The 22,281-nt window shown below is 29.1% G+C and overlaps 3 protein-coding genes across 4 annotated transcripts in view; 2 read left to right on the top strand and 1 right to left on the bottom strand.

The window, feature by feature from the left end:
* Window positions 1–8,151, bottom strand: part of LOC126836031 (neural cell adhesion molecule 1-like) — a 122,522-nt gene extending 114,371 nt beyond the window's left edge. Inside the window, exon 1 of the mRNA XM_050568986.1 lies at window positions 7,854–8,151. Coding sequence (XP_050424943.1) covers window positions 7,854–7,896 — 43 coding nt within the window. The 5' untranslated portion in view covers window positions 7,897–8,151. The remainder of the gene's footprint in view (window positions 1–7,853) is intronic.
* Window positions 8,152–8,310: 159 nt separating this feature from the next.
* LOC126835726 (conserved oligomeric Golgi complex subunit 8) lies at window positions 8,311–13,805 on the top strand. Its single transcript, XM_050568492.1, has 9 exons — window positions 8,311–8,544; window positions 9,659–9,730; window positions 9,797–10,191; window positions 10,263–10,476; window positions 11,258–11,409; window positions 11,474–11,746; window positions 12,259–12,465; window positions 12,530–12,673; window positions 13,580–13,805. Exons 1-9 carry the CDS (start codon window positions 8,496–8,498, stop codon window positions 13,685–13,687), a joined length of 1,614 nt encoding a protein of 537 aa, XP_050424449.1. The 5' UTR covers window positions 8,311–8,495; the 3' UTR covers window positions 13,688–13,805.
* Window positions 13,806–14,023: 218 nt separating this feature from the next.
* LOC126835727 (elongation of very long chain fatty acids protein AAEL008004-like) lies at window positions 14,024–21,491 on the top strand. 2 transcript variants are annotated; one of them, XM_050568494.1, is made up of 8 exons: window positions 14,024–14,065; window positions 18,622–18,679; window positions 19,353–19,543; window positions 19,617–19,700; window positions 19,793–19,849; window positions 20,057–20,162; window positions 20,550–20,683; window positions 21,273–21,491. In XM_050568494.1, the coding sequence occupies exons 2-8, from the start codon at window positions 18,622–18,624 to the stop codon at window positions 21,441–21,443; spliced, it is 801 nt and encodes a 266-aa protein (XP_050424451.1). In that variant the 5' UTR covers window positions 14,024–14,065; the 3' UTR covers window positions 21,444–21,491. The 2 variants fall into 2 exon arrangements, with proteins under 2 accessions (XP_050424451.1, XP_050424450.1); XM_050568493.1 differs by lacking the exon at window positions 14,024–14,065 and adding an exon at window positions 16,966–17,254.
* Window positions 21,492–22,281: the final 790 nt, after the last annotated feature.

Below are 22,281 nucleotides of genomic sequence, written 5' to 3'. Positions count from 1 at the left end.
ATTTGTGTATATCTTTTAAAAAACAGGTGGGTTTTGAAATTCTGAATAACTTGTATACAATTTAAATATAATTTGATAGAAATAACTTAGAACAAGTCATGTTCTTTGTTTGAAATTGAATGTGCCAAAACATAATAACTGTATTATGCCTAAATTCATATGTATTTTTGTTTATGAAAAAATTGAAATAAAAGTATTTAAGTATGACAACCACAAATTAAAATAATACTATCAATAAAGAGTAGGTAGGTACTTAAAAAAAAGTTAAACGATTTTATGATTTTAAATAATGATTTTCCCACAATATACGTGTACTCGAATTACTTTTAATGGTAGTACTGAAAAGTAAAAATTAACGGGGTTACTCATCAGCTTTTGGCTCTAGGACACGGGTTTTTTTATTACATCTCTTGATGCATCTTGTGCTAGTCTGTAGTTAAATAAAACATGTATATGCAATGTGTATTGTATAATAAAGAATAATTTGAATGATAAAAAAAAACCTAACAGATCGTTAGTAAAAAAAAATAATGAGAACTATTTTGACATCGTTTAAAACGTTCTATGGTTAGGACTCGGTTCTCGGGTTAATTGATCAGGTCATAATTTAGGGACTCACGTTTTCATATGCCCAAGCAATGTGAAATTTCCGAACAATTAATACAGCCGCTAAAACTACATAAAGGACAGATGTTATTATTTATGACATTTCATGAAGCTATTAAAAGTACAACTTAATAAACACGACACTTAATAACGCTAATAAACCCAAATGGTATGTTACCTTTGGGTTTGCAATGCATAACTCGCCAAATGATAAAACATGGTCACGCAGGTCGACTTTTATAGGCTTTTGAATAGTTTTAATATAAAAATCCATAATAGGTAAAATATTTATATAACATCTAATATTACATTACACCTGATAACAATAATATTTTTAAACGATGTACGTTGGCGGTTTTAAAAGTTGTATAATATACTAAATAAGTTGTAACTATTTAAACATATATAAAAAAAAAATGGTTTGTTCAAGAACTATTAAAAACCCACCCCCAACCCAACAGTTATTTAAGTATTGAGAAAATGTTATTACTAGAATAAAAAAATTAACAAAATAAAATAGAATATATTTTATAAGAAACGAATAAAAAATTTAAGTTCCATTTTTTAGTCAATAGAAATATATCATTTATTGATAAAGAAATATGAATTGCTAATAAAAGATCTTCATTTCTGTACTAACGATTATTCATATTATAGTTTTAGCCTAATATTAAGGTTTTACTAAACATTTCCTACAATGAACAACTTAATGAATATGAAGAGTGAAGCGTCCTCCGAAACGTTAGTTTATATTGATACAAGTTAACACCTAATTTCAGTGCTTAAACCCTAGAACTTTGCAGAGTAAACATCCCTACACCGAAAATACAATTATATCTATAGAACTAAGGAACCCGTAATATGATTAGAGTCCTGAGTAAAGTTTTTACCGCTTTTTAAACTGTAAGTTTTAAACTTTTGAAAGGAAGTTTAATTTAAAAAGTTTTTTTTTCTTTAATCGTCACCTGCCGTCTTGGGTGTAACGATACCGTGACAGCCAGTTAGTACATGATAATTATTATCGTACGAAGGTGATATACAAGGAAATCAGCAACAGCTGCCCGCCGCTAAGACATTAAGTAGTAATAAAGACGCTCTTATTGCCCAGTGTCGGTTATTTTGGAAACACTGTCATCAAAGTCCATTACACCGCCGGAAATCCATTAGTTTGCGCATTACTGAATTTGTTGTGTTTTTCTGAGCCCTATGTTAATGCCGGTTGCAGAGTGTGTTGCACAGACCTATCGATATTGTGTACATGTATATATAACTGTGTACATAGATCAAAATATCAACGGTAATCTCGTGTGTGTTTACAGCGATAAAACGTGTACCAGACAACTGTACTCGTTCGAGTTGGGGTTTAATACAAGTGGAAAGAACTCAAATTCCCCGAAAAGATCCTACGCTGAATACATATAGTGCACAACGTCAGTAAAAAACAACATTCACCCTAAATTAATCCCAGTTAGGTTTCGAACTCGAAATGGATTATTTTTTTACCGTTAATCGCCAGTGCAAATAAAAATACAATGTATGCTAAAAAAATATAAATTCATTTTTATTTATTTCGATGTTTGGTCGACAGCCAACGTAATTAAACAGAGAGCAAATACATACTCGTTAAAAAAACTGGGTACTTCCCTTAAAAAAAAAAAAACAATGGTTACGTGGAAATAAGGTTTAAAGTAGGAAATGTTTCCGTTTGAAAATTGCACAAGCTCACTTAAAGGGTAATCGAGATTTTCATCCATGATTCATACAGTTTTTTTTCCTACGGAATAATTGTGTGAGCAAAAAAAAAAAGACCAATACAATTCTTATTACCTATATATTTTAATTATCAAAGATTAAACATAATATTTGTTTAAAAAAACATGAAGCGTATTTTTCAAAAGTCAAATATCAACCTTCAATTTAATTTGGTTAATAAAAAAAAATGTTTAATTTTAATATTAAAATTTATTTTTGATCATTTAATACACCGTATAATAGCACCAGGAAGATGAGAAAATTGATTTAAAACATGTTTTGTAAATCAAATTTTTGAAATATTAAATTTTGTGACAAAACTTCATTATACCGTATTTTAAAAACTTGCTTGACAACATTTAAAAAAAAATTAAATATTTGTTCTGTTTTTGATGTACAATACTAGTTATAAATTGTGCTATTAATAGTCTGTTTTTACTTGTTTTTAGTAAATTTAAATATAATCTTACTTCAATTAAATGTAAATATAAATCAAATTAGTTTTAAAATATTCCCGATATAAAAAAATCTTAAAAGAGTTTTATAGTTAAAAAAATAAAAATATATTTATCAATTTAGAAAATCTAAAAGAGTATCAGAAATTCAAAATTCCCAATGAAAATTCTTTTTCTAAGACGAGAAAGAATTGTGTGTTAAGTTATATATATATATATTTTTTTTTTTGGTGCACAAGAGTTTATCAATTTAAAAATTGTTTTACCATTACAAATACACGAACACTAACCTAATATCGAATAATTATCAATTATTTACAGTCAATATTTAGTACAATTACTATTTGTTTGAACAATCGATTCTTTAATATAGACATAAAGTTATTATTATTGTCAACAAAAATAAATTGTACAGGACATTCGGTAAAGTCAACAATAATTATTAGTTCGAGTATAAAATATGCTCTACTACTATCAGTGATGTAGCGAGGAATTTGGTGGGCAAGTATATAATATTGTCTGTCCCTCAATAATACCATATTAATGTTTATAAATTATATTACTAATAACTGAAAGACATCCACACTAATTTGTCTTCAATATTTATTTTATGTAATTATTTATTAGATAAATGACTTAATATTTAATTCTTTAATGTGAATAATATTAGACACATTATCAGTAATCAGCTGATGTAGTCTAACATTAAGACTAATGTTGAACTAACAAAATAGAGTAATACCAACATAATATACATGTATTAAATGCTTATATATATTTTTTTTTTTATGGCGACAACTACTCTTTACAGTAATTTAGACATAATTATTTTTGAGTTAAGCCTGTATTATCTACTTCCATTAAATGTAGCTTAGGTATACTGGGGTCATTGTATGGGCATATTAAAGTAAGATGTTGTAACGAACGGTCTGATGCAGTTATATTATAGTAATATAGGATTATAGTAATATTACAACATATTGAAAATCATATATTTATGAAATCAGCTTACTAAAAAAAAGAAAAAAAAGGATACCTTAAAAAAATAGTCAAATATGTATAATATATTGTTCTATGTAATTTGACACTTGTAATAGTTGTGTATTGCTGTAAATGTATTTTTTTTTAATTTTTATGAAGCGCTATTTTTTTTTAATTGGGCCATCCCGGTACTCGAAAATATACATTCCATTATATGTATTACCATTTCCTAAAGTCAGAACAAACGACGCGTACAACTTAATAATAGAAAAAGCATTTAATAAAATTACCAAAAAACGAGCAAACGTTCATCAAATGAAAAAAATTATCCCGTACAATTGGATAGGAAATAAAAATATAAGTTATAATAAACGACATTAATTCAACTAAAAGCATTATTAGGTTAACGCCAGGGAAATGTGGGCTGGTGTATATGTTATGACAATTTGCATAGTATAAGGGTCGCTAAAAAAATACATGGTCGATTACTGTAGTGACACCGGACACGCAACAAACCGGAAGGGTACACAAAACACTATATTTTCATTCTACATTATAACTACATTGGAGGTTTCAAAAACTTTTATCGATAACATTTAAATAGATGTTTGACTATTTTAAGTACTATAGTTAAGTGTGTAAAGTACATTGTACAATATGAAAATCGTTCAAATGTATTGCGTGAACCAAAAGAGCACAGATATTGTAGCATTGTAGTCAACATCGATTTTTTTGTTAAATTTTACTATACAATTTTTTATACTACAGTAATTATTATTCTGTATTAGGTTTGGATGAAATTATTTTCTCAGAAAGATACGAGTGCAAAAACTCTGTACTAATAAATCAAAAGCGTACATATGCACTTAGGTACATCCTTTTGTCATTCATTATGAAAATTGTATACTTGCATCAAAATCAAATAAGCAGGTTCTACGATAAACATATTGAACTTTAAATAATAACCTCTTACCTATTCTAATATAGGTAATAATACATTATGTATACACCCTACACATGTGTATATAAATTTAACTTATTTACATTGGTATAGTTCGATTTTTAAACTTCACTGTATGTACATATATTTTATAAAGGCTTGTCTAACAAGAAAACATATATATGGTTTTGTATAAGACTAAAGTCTTGTTATGAATACTGTTTAAACAAAAAAGTTGTTTAAGTTTTACTAATTAAAAAATCCCGCTAGAAAAATTGAGATTTTGAATTTTTTTTTTAATCATTTATTAACTCACATAGTCTGCGAATATTTGCTAAAATAAATAAAAAATTCCAAAAAAAAAAATTACATTAAGTGCGTGTAATTATTTGTTGGATTCGATTTATAATTATCCCATTAACAACTTAAGTAAACAATAATTTATTTATTCTTATTTTAAATAGAAAAAAGTATACACTTGTAGTTATCACTTTGAAACAAAATTAAAAATAATATTTTTTTATTGTAACCTTGTACTTGTACCCTTTTAGTCCACTTACATTTTTATTAAATTGTATTTTATTATTTTTTCTTCTATAGTAATTCGCTTCTATACTAATATTGAAATTTATTTTATTTTCTGCACTTTTCTATTAACAATGGCGTTTCTAAAGAAACAGATTGTATGCATTATGTGATTTATTATGCATATTTAAAAGTTGATTTTTTGTTTTTCTCGAAAATTACAAAATCTCAATCTCAGATATTCTGAAACTCAAGTATTCCAATAACGTATAGCTTATGCGTTGTCTTTCGAATTAACCAGTTGTATTGTATACGAAACATAATTATTTATTTTTATTTATTATTTAACTGGTTTACAGGGAGTCGACAAAATAATAACGTTCACACGGCATGTACACCATGTGTTTGAAAAAATAGAAACAAAAAAGAAAAATACATCTATATATTACATAGATATACTAAGTACTTACTATGTAAGTATAAATACATATAGTAAAACCGTCGTGTGTTAGTATGATTTGATATAAACAACACTGCATAGACATACAAATTCAATATCACATATTTTTGTTATTAAAATTAATTGCGTGATCAGAAAACACCGTTTACCAACCTATGCATTTCTATTCTATATTGTAATTGTTATTTTTTTAACGTCAGAATGAATAAAACCCTCGAAAAAGGTTTTGAAAATTAATATAACTTTCTGAAAATTTTTTTATTAAAAAAAACTTGAACATTTTTTTTACTCGACTAAATTGCTTTTTCATAATAAGTAGTTTTTGTTAAGACCAAAATTTACCTAGCTTTTCTTTTTTTACCTTACCTAATGGATGTTTGATAAGACTATAGAAATACATGTGTAAGGTTCAACCTAACCCTGTCGGTTGTCGTCGCACAAAGTTAGCCCTTAGGGTTAGGTAGGTAAAATATATTTTCCTCTGGGAGTTTGTGGGTGTAATGGTATATATTTTGTTCTATTCAATGTGAATTTAATAACATAGACTACTAATTGCGTGACATGGAACTTCGCTTAATGTTATATTCATTGATTTTTTGCTAAAAATAATTTCGTGTCTATTAAGAAGTGATACCAAAGGAAATTTGCTTTAAATCATAAGATTTAGCATGCAAATTTATTTAGAAAACAGAGTTGGCAATAGCCTCTTTTTTTTTAAAGCCAAACCCGGTTAATTTGTTAAACATAAGCCCATATTTTTTGGTAAAAACCAAATATTTTCTGGGCTTAAACTGAACCCGCTGGGTTTTTTTTTTATTTTAAGATTTTTATTAACAACTCTGTCAGGAAATATGTATTATTTAAACTTTTGATTTTATTTATTTGTCATTTAACTTTAAACTGACACTTGGCAGCCTTGTCAAAACTAGTACAGTCCGCAACACTACTTCAGATCTGAAATCCTCAGAGTTGGCAAATAACTCAAACCATCAAAACCTTACAATTGTTTGATTTTTAACTAGAAATATGTGTTTTTATAAGGCTGAAATATACCCTCCAAAAAGCTTTACATTGAAAGGTTTGGGTCTCTCGGCCTTGTCTTCAAAGTTCATTCTAATTTTAAAACATTACATCTAAAACTGCGTGGGAAAATACTGAGTTACGTATTGCACCGTTTTCTTTTCATATATTTTTTCAAGGATATCAAATTATTAAACTTTATTATATTAAATTTGGGCTATTTCTGTGTTGGAAATTACAACTAATAATTTGAAAACTGAATAAATAAAATTGACTTTAAATGAGAAATTGTAAGATCGTCTTATTTAACCCTTGGTTAATTATTTCAATTATGGTTGTGATTGTTAAAGTCTTTTCTACTACTTATGTCTTTTTTTAAAACTTCCAATCAAAAATCGACCATGGCGGTGTTTGTTCAAAAGCTGTTTAAACATTTTTAGTTTACTTAAAAGTAATAACAGAGTGATAATTTAAAGTGACATTTTTCTCAATAATAATTACAAATTTTATTATTTTACCGTCATCGCATAAGAAATTTTCTATTTTTCAACTTTCCGTTAAGGAAAATTTCACGTTCAAAGGCAGCTTTCAAATTATAACATAATATCTTCTATCCATTAATAATACATTTTAAGAACTATAATATTTCCCCTAGGGAGATTTTCCCTACTCTTCTAAACAGCTTTTGACTGCAGTTTTACACAGCACGTTTCGTAAGAGGGAGAAAAGTGCAAAGTTTTATTTTATTTTACATGAAACACACAAGATGAATTTAATTTCCTACACAGATTTTATTATAGTTTTCTTTAAACGTAATTGTTTTACGGAAATATATATAAATAGATTTTTGTAAAAGAAGTCGTTAAAACTAATTAAATTAATCAAGATAGAAATGGAAAACATTTGCAGTATCCACTCGCTGTTGTAAACGATGGTGTTTAGAGACGAATACCTATTTATAATGCGTAGGAAATATTTTCGTTTTAAACAAGTCCCTTCCATCACGGTGTCGTCGGATGGACACTGGCGCAATTGGTTTATTATTTTAATTATTGTTCTATAAAAGATATTATAGTCTTCCTAATGTTTAATCGGTATCAAATGGCCATCTTACCTGTAATCAAGACGATCAGACGGATGTCGCATCGACGACCCATGATTTACAATAATTGTAGGTAGCACTCAAACGGAAGTGTTTTTTTTTAACTTAAAACCGGAAAATAACTCGAAAGCCCTCGAAAGGCTTTTGGACAAAAAACAAAAATCTCTAACCGTTACACATTTTGAAAGGAAAATAAATTTGAATTTACTTTTAGAAAAAGAAAAAACAAAAATACTTCTCGCACGTTACCAAAGTTTATATTCGACACCGGTATATGGTAACTGGCACGCAGATCCTGTAAAACTGAACGTGCCGGCGGCACGTTTGGAACATGGCACGAGATCCCGCGCTCGCCATAATAATAATTGTCGCGCCACTGCCGCCGCCGGTAGCAGTCTGCGGCTGCGGCTCCGACACTGATAACAATAATGGTGATAACTGATAACAGACACGTCTGTAATCTGTTTGTCGACAAACTATACCATTAGCTGATATTTTGTTCCTATTCGTTTTTCAATTAAATATTTTTTTCTAATATTATAATTACTGACTACCTATTTGTTTTGTTTTTTTATTATTTACGTTTTAAAATACAATTTTTTTCCTAATACTCATATTCTAACTCATAATAATTGTAATACAACAATATCCACGATGGACGACGGACAACTAACGGAATTATTGTTCCCAGACGGCGTACCCGGTATGTTAAATATTCGGTGGACAGTTGTGTGTATTATGTATCTGTACCTGACAGGCATAACGATCCGAGTCCGTTTTTTGAACTTTCCAGAGAAGCAAAAAATGTATACAGAAATGTATAAGTAATGATATGATAACTATGGACATGGATCATTTGGTTGTAACTGCTAAAAAAATACCCATAGAACTTGGATCATCGTGAATAACATTTTGATAGTTACGCCTCTCGGGTACAGATACTTTCATTAATTATCTGTATGAAAAAAAAATGTTTCGCGAGTTCTTCTTCTGCCCATTATCCATTCGCATATACACAGTGGGCCAATAAATACGGTTCTAGGACATAAATGTATAAAATATAAAACCACCAATAATATTATAATTTAATTTAATTTACAAAAATAATAATATCTTATTTTGCTTCTAAATATTTATTTATGTATACTCAATGATATTTCTTTACTGATAATTAAAGACCTACCCGCTACTTAAACTGCATTCACACGATGACACTTTTAAAACGAAACAACTGTATGCCATAAAAATATCTTCGTATGAGCGGCTTTAAACATTTCTGTTGGACAGTCGTATCAGTGTTGAAACGCAATTCTTTCAATTGTGTTGCTGTACAGTTGTGAAGAACTTCAAAGTAAGAGTTCAATTGGGAAATATTGACTGTCAGCTTTTTGAATTTCTAAAAATGGTTTTTTTTTATCTGTTGCAACATACATTTTATGAAATTTCTGTCACCGGTAAGAGTAGATGTCAAAGATATTTCAGTTGACTTAAATTCCTTTCATGAAATAAAATTGTCATCTTTTGAGTATGACAGAAACCCTCGACACATCATCTTGATTGCCTTTATTCCGAGTATGATATTTCTTATTAACCAAAAAAAAAACATAAGTTAGTGCCGCCAATAAAATTTTAACCTAGCTTACTGCTTCAATAATTTTTTTTTTTAAGATATATCTAAACATTTTTAATTGAATTCATAGAACTTTGTTTTAAACTATTAAGTAAATCAACACATTTTAATGAACAACATTTAAATTTTAAGTTAAATTGTATAAAACATAATATATTATACTTACCTACTTAAATTTTTTTTTCAGAGGATTTTAAAAATCTACCAAACATTAAAAATTATTTACAACATCTCGGAACGTGTACAGCCGAGCAACTAAGTAATATTCTACCGCTTTTACTGACAATTAATGGTGTAATTTTTAAAATGTACATTTTTTTTCCAGATAAAGAACCGAAATTTTTGGAAGACAAAAACGCCGTCATGGCTCAACAAATAAAAGACTTAGCCTTAAAGAACTACAAAACATTTGTAAAGACATCGCACTGTTACGAGTCTGTTTGTAGTGAATTTGACGTTACTCAGAAGAAAACCATTGATTTAGATAATAAACTATCGACACTTAAATTAGAGTGTCAAGAAATGCTACATCAGTGGGCCGACGTCAAAGAAAAACGTAACCGAAATACTTTGGCGATGGTTTGGAATTCTCGTATTATGCATCACGCTCTCGAGCTTCCGCAACTTATGCTGTCGTGTGTGCAGAATAAGCTGTACGACGAAGCTTTAAAACTGGCCGAACACGCTAGACTTCTACCTTGTACTATTCCAGCCGTAAAAGTCAGTGAATAAATAATATAACAATATTTTTAGTATAAGCCGTTCGACCCTCATAATATATATTTTTTTAGTTGTTGCACGAAGAAGTCGAAAAACACCGGTCGACACTGTTATTAGCGCTGTATCAAGAACTGAGGACCGATTTAGAGTTACCGCATTGCATGCGCATTGTTCGCCTGTTGAGGACTACCAAACAAATCAACGAAGAACAACTCGCAATTAAATTTTTACAAACTAGAAACTCTTGGTTTAACGAAAAATTACAAAACATAACCAACGATAGCTGTAAGGAAATAAATAATTTAACACCAGCCAAATTTGTAAAGGTCGTAAGTCTTGAAATGAAAAATGAATGCAAAAAAACGCATTGAGTTAGTGATGATTTATTTCTTATAAAATTTTGGGAGGATAAAAGGACAATGTTTGAAAACTTCTGCAAACTAATTTAGTTTTTAGAGAAACAAAAATGGACTTATGACCTTAGCGAATTAAACTGTCAGATGTGTACACTTCCAATGGCTAAAATAGTTTTAAAAAATTATTATAATTATCAAGTTCTGAGCATTATTATAAAATAATGCTCTGAACTTGATGCATTTGTTTTTTTTTTTTTTTTTTATATTTCGAATTTTTTACAGAAACGTTTCAAAGGTAATGCAAAGTTTAAAATTACAATTTTTGTGTTGCAATTTTCCAACTTTTTATAAGACTGTTAGTATATATTTCACTTATAGTCAAATTTGTATTTTTTATTCAAAATATTTTAAGAGAAACAAAGTCTGAAAATGTGTTGACATAACTAATATTTTACTTGAGCTTTGGTATTCATTTACCAAATAGTTGACAAAAACATATTTTTATAACATTAGACTATTAAAATATTTATTATTTAAGTACAAATTTTTATTTATTTTTTATAACTTTTAGTTTAAATATTTTTTTAATCATTTTGAAACCTTTTTAATTTTTTTTTTTTTTATAGTGTATTTTATAATATGTTTTTTTAAGTTATCAAATATTTGACTGCTGTTTGACCTGAAGAAATATTTAAAATTTTATTTCTTAGATAGTCAACATCTTTTAAGAACTGTTGAAGTGTCACGAGCCTGTCTTACCAATATAGCGACACAATACAACCTGATATTCTGTTCCGAAGATCATTCTTCAGCTATCGGGTCGTCAAAGCTACTATTTTATTATTCGTGGGCCAACCAAAAGGTATTGTGATTTCTGTTACTGTATTAATATTTCAATAATACTATTGTAGTTGTGTATGTTTTAGATTTGCCAGTTTATTGAAACTCTTAAAAACGATTTACCTCTATGTGCTCCATCGTCGTTAGAAACGATTTTCACACAGTGCATGTATTTTGGCCAATCGATGGGACACATCGGAGCCGATTTCAGGGGTCTCATTTCTCCGGTCTTTGTCGATGTTACTGTCAAGAGATTCAAAGAACTATTGAAAAACTCCGAAAAAACATGGCAAACGGACTTGCAGACGTTTCTGCAGTCTAGTATAAGACATGTCAGAATGAATCAAACTCACGACGACGTAAGTGTGTCAAGTTAATGTACCAATAATAAAAAATGAAAATTACACCAACACCAACAATATTTATTTGATTACAAACTAAAATACTATTTAAAGCTAATTATTTAAATGTACAAAATTATTGGATTACTTACCCATATTTGTGGTAAACTAATATTATGTTATTCATCTTTTCTCTATATTTCATAATATCCATAAAAGATTAATTTTGTGTACAAATAGTATGTATGATATTTACTTTTAATCAAAAAAAATACGAAAAAATGAAATTTATAAAAATGCAAGCTTATATTCCATCGCTTATGAGTTTATTTTTATTGAATTTTACTAAAAAAGAATCAATTAAACATCTAAAAAAAATAAAATAAATAAATCAAATTAAAAAGTGTTTATTTTATTTTTATTGTTAAACAATTTTTTTTTGAATTTACACTAAACGCTTGTAAATCATTGTATTTAGAAAAATGTTTGTTGAGAAACTGAAATTAAAACAACTTTGTCAACGGTTTCAGGTTGATGACATCCCGTCGCCAGTGTTTGAGTATTATCCTTTGGCGAAGTTCTGTAATAGCGTGATGAGCGCTCTGAACGATCTTGGAGAATATGCACCTTACGCAGCCGCCGACGAAATCACCAAATGCTTACACGCCACTTTGTACAATGCCTCGCGTGCTTTGTATACGATGTATTGCCAAAAAGACTTTAAAGCGTATCAGCAAGTTAGGAAATTGCTATTAACTTGTTGCTACGATATGGCTTTAATATGTATACTTTGACTTACAGAATGAAAAAAAAGTTTTCGGACGATTGTGCGTTTGTTTTTCGTTTGACGTCGTGCCTTACGTACAAAGATGTCTGCACAAAGTCTACGAGCCAGCCAGTATAGCGGCCTTTATCGGAGTCACTACGACGTTGCTTCAAAAAGAGGTAATTTTCGATTGTGGAACAAATTTAACTGCAGACAACCGATTAATCTCGAATTGGCTTAAATAATAATGAAAAAAAAATTGAGTGGTACTTAACGCTATCAATTATACCTACCAGAATTATTCAACAAGATAAAATAGGAATTTTAACAGGCTGGTTCAGATGGGAGACTGGCTAAACGCTTTAGTCGTTTTGCTGACTTCATTTAACTATTATATACATTTTCCGTTTACCTCAAAAAGGTATTTTGCCAGGCCAAAAGTTGAAAAAGTTTAACCGTTTACGATCTATTTTAAGAAAAGTACTCGATACATTTTTCAATATAAAAACACAGCACTATAATTTGTCAAAATAACTCTAAATTGAAGGAAAATTATGTTAGTTGCAAAGCCTATAACGATAATAAATTTAAGCAGTCATAAAAATTTGATTTTCAATATTCATACATGTTGTATCAATAACACTAAATAAAAGCATAAAAAAAAATTGAATACTAAAAACTGCAAAATTTGATATATATTTCACTCAGCCATTTGTTATCTAATATTATGAAAAAAATTCATTACAGTTTGAAGGTATAACGTTTAATTATTAAACTAAAATAACATCAATTATTACAATACAAAGTTTTGAAAATAAACAAAGTTAAATGTCACTTACTAATGACGTTTTAAAAATTAGTAAATTTAAAACACTAATTATTTCGACAAAATTTAAGACTTTGTTAACCGGCTATTTGCCGTAAGTTAAATTTATCATAGCTGTTATCGTGTAAAACAACGGTATTTTGTAAAACCAAAAAATTATGTCAATTTGTAAAACAAAACTCCATTAAATTGTTTAAAAACAGCTGAAATTCTTTTATCGTTTCTCGCTTCGTACAAATGCTTTGTTTTTATTTTACAGAACCTGACCTATATTGATACCAATGTCATAAACGAACCCATCAAGGAGTTACTGAACGAATTTGGAGCGGAACTCTCTCTGGAAAATACGACCTCCTCCTCCTCTTAATAACTACAATGTACCAAGACTTATATATGTATAAAGAAACACACACACAATATTATTATAGTATTATTTTTATAGATATGTTATTTAATATAAATATATTATGTTTGTAACGCATCGATTTAGGCGTCTGTTGCCCAAACACGGTTTTTATGTTAACCTGACGGTTATTTTCTATACATCAGCCCTGCTCACGGGCAACAGGGTAATTTTTATTGGTTTTCTGATTGTGCCAGTAATACGTTTCCGTGTAGTTTTTTTTTTTTTTTTATTAATGGTTTACTAAAATAATTAAAATTGCAGTTACGTGTTGAACGTTGACCGATAATCACGTTCGCCGCATGGAGTCGTTACCTTATCAGCATCAATACAACCGTACAGGTAATATTATTATTATCACACAATAACCGTTTTTCAGTGATATTATTATGTTTATTATTATCGCCCTGAGCACGTCCGTTAAGTATATCGTACGCACGGAAAAAGAGAGATTGTACAATAATATATAATATTACATTCATTAACAGAATAATCAAACATACACCCATTTTGCCGAAACAACGCCTCCAACGCCGTTCTACCGTGCAATTGTGTTTAACCCTAAACTTGGCAGAAATAAACAAATTCCAAACCATGTTTTTTATTTTACTAATTAGGACCCGTAGAATTCATTGTTTGACGTCTTTTGAACAGTTTTTTAATCGTCTTTAAAGACACACCACCACGTTGACTAATTTATACATAGGTAGTAAATTTAACTGTAGTAGTTATTAATAATTCAATAAAATAGATATCGATTTTCAGTATCCTGAAAATCAGCAAATACTTGGATGGAATATTTAAAAAAAATATATATATATATATATATTATTTTTATTTCAATATAAAAACAATATTAACTGACAATTTGTTAAACCATTTAAACAAATAAAATGTTGTTTTATTATTCAAATTGTTCAAACAGAAACAAAATTTGATTTATTAGGTATTTAAGTTTTTATATAAATAATAAGTATTTGAACAGTGTCTCGGTTTAGTAGAAGTACATTATTTTTCGTTATTGGGAAAATTAGATGTAAGCGACTGACTAAAATTGCAACTCTTCGAATTTGTTATGTTAAAAAACCTAGCGCGATTTACCAGATGCTTTTATTATAATATTATGTTATCTAAAAGTGACTTCGTTATTATAATTACTCTCTCGATTTTTAAAAATCAAGCAAGTGTAATAATTGAAAGGGAAAAAAATCGAGACTGTAACTTCATAGTAACAAGTGCATGTTCTCTATATAACATGGAAGTAGATTCTAAGCTCATTAGATAGAGTTTGTGGAGAAGATACAAAATATGAATTAGAAAAATGAAAAATAAATCATTTACTTATTTTACCACTAAAACATTTATCAAATTGAGCCATTTTCCTTTCAATTTGCAGATTTCCAAAACCGATGAACGTATTGTGTTGTTTAGGGTCTTATTAGAATCACTTGGTTGGACGTAGGTGGAAGTACCGCTAACTGACAATACCTACAATATCGTTGTTGTTAATTGTTTTAAAGCGACATTAATAATTATTCAGATTCAATTAAATTAGCATAAATTTCCATTAACGAATATGGAAAAGTTAAACGACTAACATGAAATAATAATATCGAGTGTAAATAGTGTTGAACTTTATTAATAAAAAAATCTAACTTCCACTGTCCATTTATTTAATGTCAACTCATTCACGTTGATATTTTTTGGTGATTTTTTCACTCTGTCATAATAATTCCTAAAAGCCTGGCTTCTTTTTAATCTTAAAATATAACTTTTCCCATCTTTTTTGTATTGTGTTTTATATTTTCAAAAGTGAGACTGAAGATAAAAATGATTATTACTACAATTTCTAATCATTTTAACTATAATTTATTTTATAAATATAAACAAGCAAATAATTTATATTATATTGAAATATTAATATTGTAAATATATTTGTTTTTAAACCCGTTTTATTTTTTTTTACATAAACTTTATAAAATATTTAGCTCGAAAATTATATACACAAAATTAACAATACAACTAAACTAGGTAGTGCAATGTGGAATTAGAACACCAACATAGACCATAGTGATAAAACGCATTAGATAAATGTTAAGAACAGATTCAAGAGGAAGGCTATTGTGAGTAGCTTTTGAAACCCATTTAGTTGCAACTTTATTCTCTAAAGATAAAAAATGATAACGACAATTAACAAGGCGATGAATATGTGTATTAAATTTGAATACTAATTTATTTGATATTAATTCAATTTTCAATTTTCATCGTTCTTCGACTTTGGTCTTGATTTCAATTCACAATACTGTTTTACATTTTATACGGTTTCCGATTAGCATTTTATTTTTTATTTTTTTTTTTATCTAATCGATTAATATATAATTTGGGTTTCGATTTGATATGCAAATCAGTTTGTTGAGTAACTACGAGTGTTACATTTAATTTTTGGTTTTAATTTATAATATCGCTTTATCTTTTTTAATATCTTTGGAGAGGTTTTTATTTAGAACAATTATAATTTATACTTTTACAGTAGTATCAGAACTATTTTATTTTATTTTAAAGTTAAATTATACAATATTATTGTTATTTTGGTGATTTATAATATATATATATATATATGAAGGGTATAGGGAAAAAACCAGCAGTCACTTTTTAAAAATGTCAATTTTTTGTTATAAAAGTCGTTTTGATACAAAACTAATCTGTTCTTTGCTTTTAAGCACGATTATAAACAAAAATATACAATATTTTTAAAAGTTTTAAGTATTTCTTTAACATTTTAAAACATATTTTAGCATTACTTAAACGTGTTTTTCTTAGATTAGAAAAAAGTGACTTTGCTGGTTTTTTCCCTGTACCCTTCATATTATATTGGACTTAACAACATAAGCATAATTTTTAATGATTATAAGCTTTATGTATTGTTGTGCGTTAAAATATTAGATACTTAGTTCGGTCTCATTTAATTCGAGCCCACCTGCAAATGTATTCAAATATTGTAAAATGCTTTTTGGAAAACATACAATTAAAAATTCAAGTTTACATTAGCGCTCCTGCCGTTAATGAAAATTATAGTGGTTCATTAAAACAATACCGCATAATGTGCTTGTATACACATCAAACGTATCTACTGTGTATAGGCTAAATGAATAAAATATATATATAAATATGCTGTTTATGCTCCTATATAAGTCCGCTGCTTTCGGCCAACGATTCATATTTTGTAAATGTTAACATTTCCTGCTTGACCTTAATTATTTATGCAAAAATCAACCGTCCAGTGTCTTGGGGATCGCCCGAGGCATCCGTAAGTCACACTTGGAGTATTTTTCTCGGGTACAACGTTGTTTGGGCAATGCGTGAATACCGTATAAACGGGGCCCGTGTGCAATTGTTATTATCACAGTGATTTACCACCTTAGCAATAGCATATACCTACAGAATAAATACACTATATCATTTTGCCGGACCACCGTCGATTATTTTATCGGTATACTGTTACAGTGCGACGGAAAATAAACTATTTGGAACGTGAGTTGGTTTTTTTTTTTAATTTTTTATTTATGCCGTTTTGTCCAAAAGAAAATGCATGTAGATTATTTTCCATACTCGATACATCCTTTATGGGACAAACGGCAATCGAAATGGTTTTGGTTTTTTTTTAATGATATTTCACAGGAGAGTAAATATTGAAAGTTAGTCTCTGTAGAAAACGATATGATTATATAATTTGTCGACCTTTTTCCATCTGGGTTTGTTCACATATTTTCAAAGTACATATTAAAGAAAATTACCAGTAAGAAGGCGTTGGAATTTAATTTTGCTCTCCTGTAAAATCTATATTGAAGCTACTAAATCGGATTTTGTATAAAAGTTATTTTTATGTAAATTAGTTTTTATATTTCTAGAACTTTTTTCTTTTGCCACAGACAGATTATACATATTTTTAATTCATTTCTAGGTTAAGGCTTACTGTATTTCAATAGGAATAAATATTGTCATTATTAGACTTATTTGTAGATGTATTGTCTAAATAAAATACTACTCGATGGTATTTATAATTATATAGTAATTCATTTAGGACTCATTATTTACTCGACAAATTAATTCAACGGCTAAGTACAATTTGTCCATTCTAACTTTATGCATGTTGCTGACTGTACAAAAAAATGTTACAATTTGCTTTGTAAAATAAAAAATTTACATAATATGTTAACATATATTTTATAACAATACATATTATGCCTAATAATAAATTGGTCGACAAATTTCAAACGATAAGTTTAACCTTTAGAAAAAAAGTACTGTTGTTGGACGTTTAACAAATATGTGCATAATGAAAATCATTATGAATTCATTTTTAGGCTCGAGGTTAGATATTTTATGCACTCGGACGCTATTTTTTAACCGTCAATACAATTTAGTATTAATGCATAATTTATTGGCTTCGGTAGCATCATTATTATTGATGTAGTCCCAATAAAATCCCCTTGGCCTTAAAAATTATCTGATATTTATTGTAGCTATTAACTGTTTTTGTTTTAGGCGATTTAAGTTGTAAACAAATATTACCTAATTGAATGTTGTAAGATAGTTTTTACTCGATTGGTTAAATGTTACACTTAAATTGCATCAGGAATTAAAACCAAAATATGTACATTTTTAAGGATCTTCAAAGTTGTAAAATAACTACAAATTGTAAAAGTCCAAATTCAGCAAAAAATTCCAAACAATTGTAATTCAATTTATGTCAAATTTTGTTGTACTTTTAGTTTATATGGCTTTTTTTTAGAAAAAAGGAAAAACTGGTACACTCTAAGAGATGCATTTCAATGGATTTTTATTTTATTAAAATATATTGTAAAGTGTTGTTTAACGAAATCATGTTTGTGTTTTAGATGTCCGTCATATTGAATAGCCTTAGTAACTTTTCCGAATGGATAGAAGAGAATGCAGGTAACAGTTAATTTGTTTTGTATTAAACAATAGAGATGTTTTTTTAATATTTTCATTATAACCCATCCAGTTCATTTCGAATGTCTCACATAATGGTGTAAGTTAGAATTCTTTAAAATAATTTAAATAGGTATGTCGATACATCACTTTTTCCAACTTTTGTGAAAGTACAACAATTATTTAAGTTTTTAATTGATATTAAAATTCTAATATAGTTTTGTTATTATAAACACATTCTATATGATACCAGGGATTTAAAATCTAACCAAAAATTTGGTTTTTGGTGATTAATATGATATATTATTGAAAAGGGGCGAAAGAAGGACATATCGCAGATGTGTTTAAAAAGGGACAAAAGTAAAAAAATTGTGTTTCTAAGCTATCATCATTGTAATAATCAGATATGTGTCACTTTTGCGAAACAAGTGTGCGGTATATCATTTTTAGATCATAATATCATTAGGAACTATTGGTTTTCGATATTCTGGCAATATGTATTTTTAAATGATCTAACCTAACAAGTCCACGACAAGAGTTGCCGTCCTGGGGAAGTGTGGTTATGGGGAAGTTTAAATAATAGTTTCCATATAAAAACTGACATACCTATCACAACTTGTGCCATCCATACTTACAAGAATTTCACATAAGTCAACCCTGTCGTTGTTTTCGTTAGACCACCGAGTCAAGGACTTGTTTCTAATGGGTTCGGCATGGCCAACGCTGATACTGCTGGTGGCCTACTTATTGTTCGTCCTCAAGTTGGGTCCCAGTTACATGAAAAACCGTAGAGCTTTCAACATCGACCGGATCGTTATGGTGTACGACGTGGTCCAAGTGTTTTTCTCGGTGTATCTAGTGAAAGAGGTGACAAAAACTAACATAATACCTGCACTTAACTGTGGATGAATTGAATTATTATTTTTTGGAAATTTCCCAGGCATTTCGACTGGTGTGGCTGGACAACGACTACAGGTTCGATTGCATAGAAATCGACCTCAGCGACACGCCTAAAGCAAAAGAAGTAATATTATTTGTTTCCCATCCGTTTAATTATACCACCTAACCTAACCTAACCGTTGATTATGTTCTGTTTTCCTATCCGCATGTGTACAGAAATTGTTCGTCGTCTGGTTGTATTACTTCTCCAAGGTTTTGGATCTACTCGACACGGTAAGGCGATAACGATAATAATAATATAAATAACGGTAAGTTGTCAGAGGTTTAGTTCTCGTCGCACTTCAACAAGTATAATGATTTTTTAGGACAAAGCACGATTAACATTTAAGTAAACTTTACTGTAGATTTTTTTTTTTTGCCAGCACGTTTATACTTTTTTTTTTATTATAAGCAAACGTTCTCGTCGTTTTTTTTTTACAGGTATTCTTTGTGTTGCGAAAGAAAGAGAATCAAGTGACGTTTTTGCACATCTATCACCACTCAATGGTGCTGTTCTTCAGTTGGATTGTAGCAAAGTTCTTCCCAGGTAAAAACCCGTTAACCCAACCGGTTGTCGCAAATTATAATCATATTAAATAGTTATAATAAATTGTGTAGAAAAAAAATGTTCTCAGTGAAAATAATTGCTTTGTTCCTCTTGTGGTTCCTTCGAGTTGAGTTAGGATATTGATTTATTCAAATGTAGACACATAATAATTAAACGCTAATTAAATTATAACTGCTAAATTAAAAAAATCATGTTACTATCAACAAAGTAATTGACGGAGTTCAGGTTTTTCAAAAAAAAATAACTAGGCACCCCTGTATTTTTCAGGAAAAATTAGACAAAGTATTTTTAATGTTTAACAACATTTTGTGAGACATATATTTTAATAAAACAGTATATTCGACCTGTTTTAATTACGTTACATAGGAGGACAAGTGGCTTTCTTCGGCACGATAAACGCCTCCGTTCACGTGGTCATGTACAGCTACTACTTCTTGACCGTCCTGAAACCGGAATACAAGAAAGCTTGGTGGAAGAAGCATTTAACTCAATTGCAATTGGTAATATTATGAAATATATAATATACATAAATTGGCGTACAAATTTAACAGCTTGGCAAAATTGTTTTTTTAAACATAAATATTATCTGTGCTCGAAAAGCGAAGGGTTGTTTTTTTGCCCCACCTACACTATATAATATGTAGGTGGGGCAAAAATAAAGTGACTTCATTTACATTTTGATATGGGCGATTTTTGATGGATTTATCAGAAACCGAGTTCTTGGATACTAAGACGTATCCGACGAATTTTTAAAGTCTTATAACGTTTGACAGCCAGTTTTTTAAAAAAAAATTGTAGTTATAGCCCACCAGCTGATTAATGATTCCTTCGGTCTAATTTTCAAACATCATTTTATTAATTTTTAGGGGGTTTTCTCGATTTTCAAGTTGAAAGGGCGAACTTTAAACGGTTTGCCAAATTATATAATGTTTTAAGTAAACTTTCTGAAACCGGTTCAGCCATTAGGGAGATATCGTCGGTCTAGATAGAAAAAATTAAAAAACAGAAACCAATTAAAAACACGTCAAATGATTATTTTATACTGGTGATATTTATATTTTGTTTTCTGAAATGTTTTTCCCCCTACAGATTCAATTCGTCATCACCGGAGTTCACGGTTTCATTGCAATGATGGCGACGGACTGCAAATTCCCAAAAGCATTGATCGCCATTGGCTTGCCACAAGACATGTTTATGTTTATTTTGTTCTGGGACTTTTACAAAAAAACCTACAGGAAACCAACCAATAAGCAGCTGTAAATCGCATGTCCTCGAGAATAAAATATACATGTTTTATTTATTTGCCAACTCGATTCTTGTTGTACTACCCTATATCCTATCCTATAATATGGTCTCCAAGGTAATGTTATATTATTGAAGGCGTGTGTATTGTAATATGTAAATTGCACATACCACGACGTTTGCTCTGCCTCGTCACCTTATAATTACCGTACTTAAGCGTTGTTGTTTTACCAACCAGTCGGAACTGTACATAGAGGTTAATCTAGGTTGTTGACGGCGAGTACCACCGAACAGGTAAAACTGAATTATTATTGGTTTTTTTGTCTAGGTGTTATAGTAATAGGGTCGTGTGCGTCATTTTCTCAAATTGTTTTTTTTTTATTCTATTTTCGTTTCCGATTAGAATTTTCTATTGATTTTAACATTTAGTTTGTCGTTTGTTGCGAAAACCAGTGTGTTTTCAATGTGTTTTGTCGGTTTGTTATGTAAACAAGTGAATTATATGTCTGAAAAAATAATTTGTTTTTTTTTTGTACCTAATATTAATTTTTTTTACTACAGTTGACTACATTTTTAGGCTTTTGACAGCCCCCCCCCCCCGAATTTCTTTTAAAAGGGCACAAATACAGATACAGATTTTTCAATACTTCGATCGAATGTTATTGTAAAAATCGTTTGAAAAAACTTAAAAGATTGCAATAATCCATAGAAATTATTAATTAACTGAAAATAATTTTTAAAATTGTGCCAGAACGAATGTTACAAAGTAGAATGCAAACTTTTTTTTTTTTCGAAAACTTAAATTGTATTATTTTTGTTCTGTTCGAAGTAGTAACATGTTAAACAGAGCCCGCAT

Source organism: Adelges cooleyi, unplaced genomic scaffold (assembly GCF_023614345.1).
Source record: "Adelges cooleyi isolate 19-005CV unplaced genomic scaffold, UGA_ACOO_1.1 ACOO_flye_CR_arks_rails_tigmint_CR_PRNA_23, whole genome shotgun sequence".
Lineage (NCBI taxonomy): Eukaryota > Metazoa > Arthropoda > Insecta > Hemiptera > Adelgidae > Adelges > Adelges cooleyi.
The sequence above is the reverse complement of the archived record's forward strand: the minus strand, read 5'-3'. Positions and strand labels throughout refer to the sequence as shown.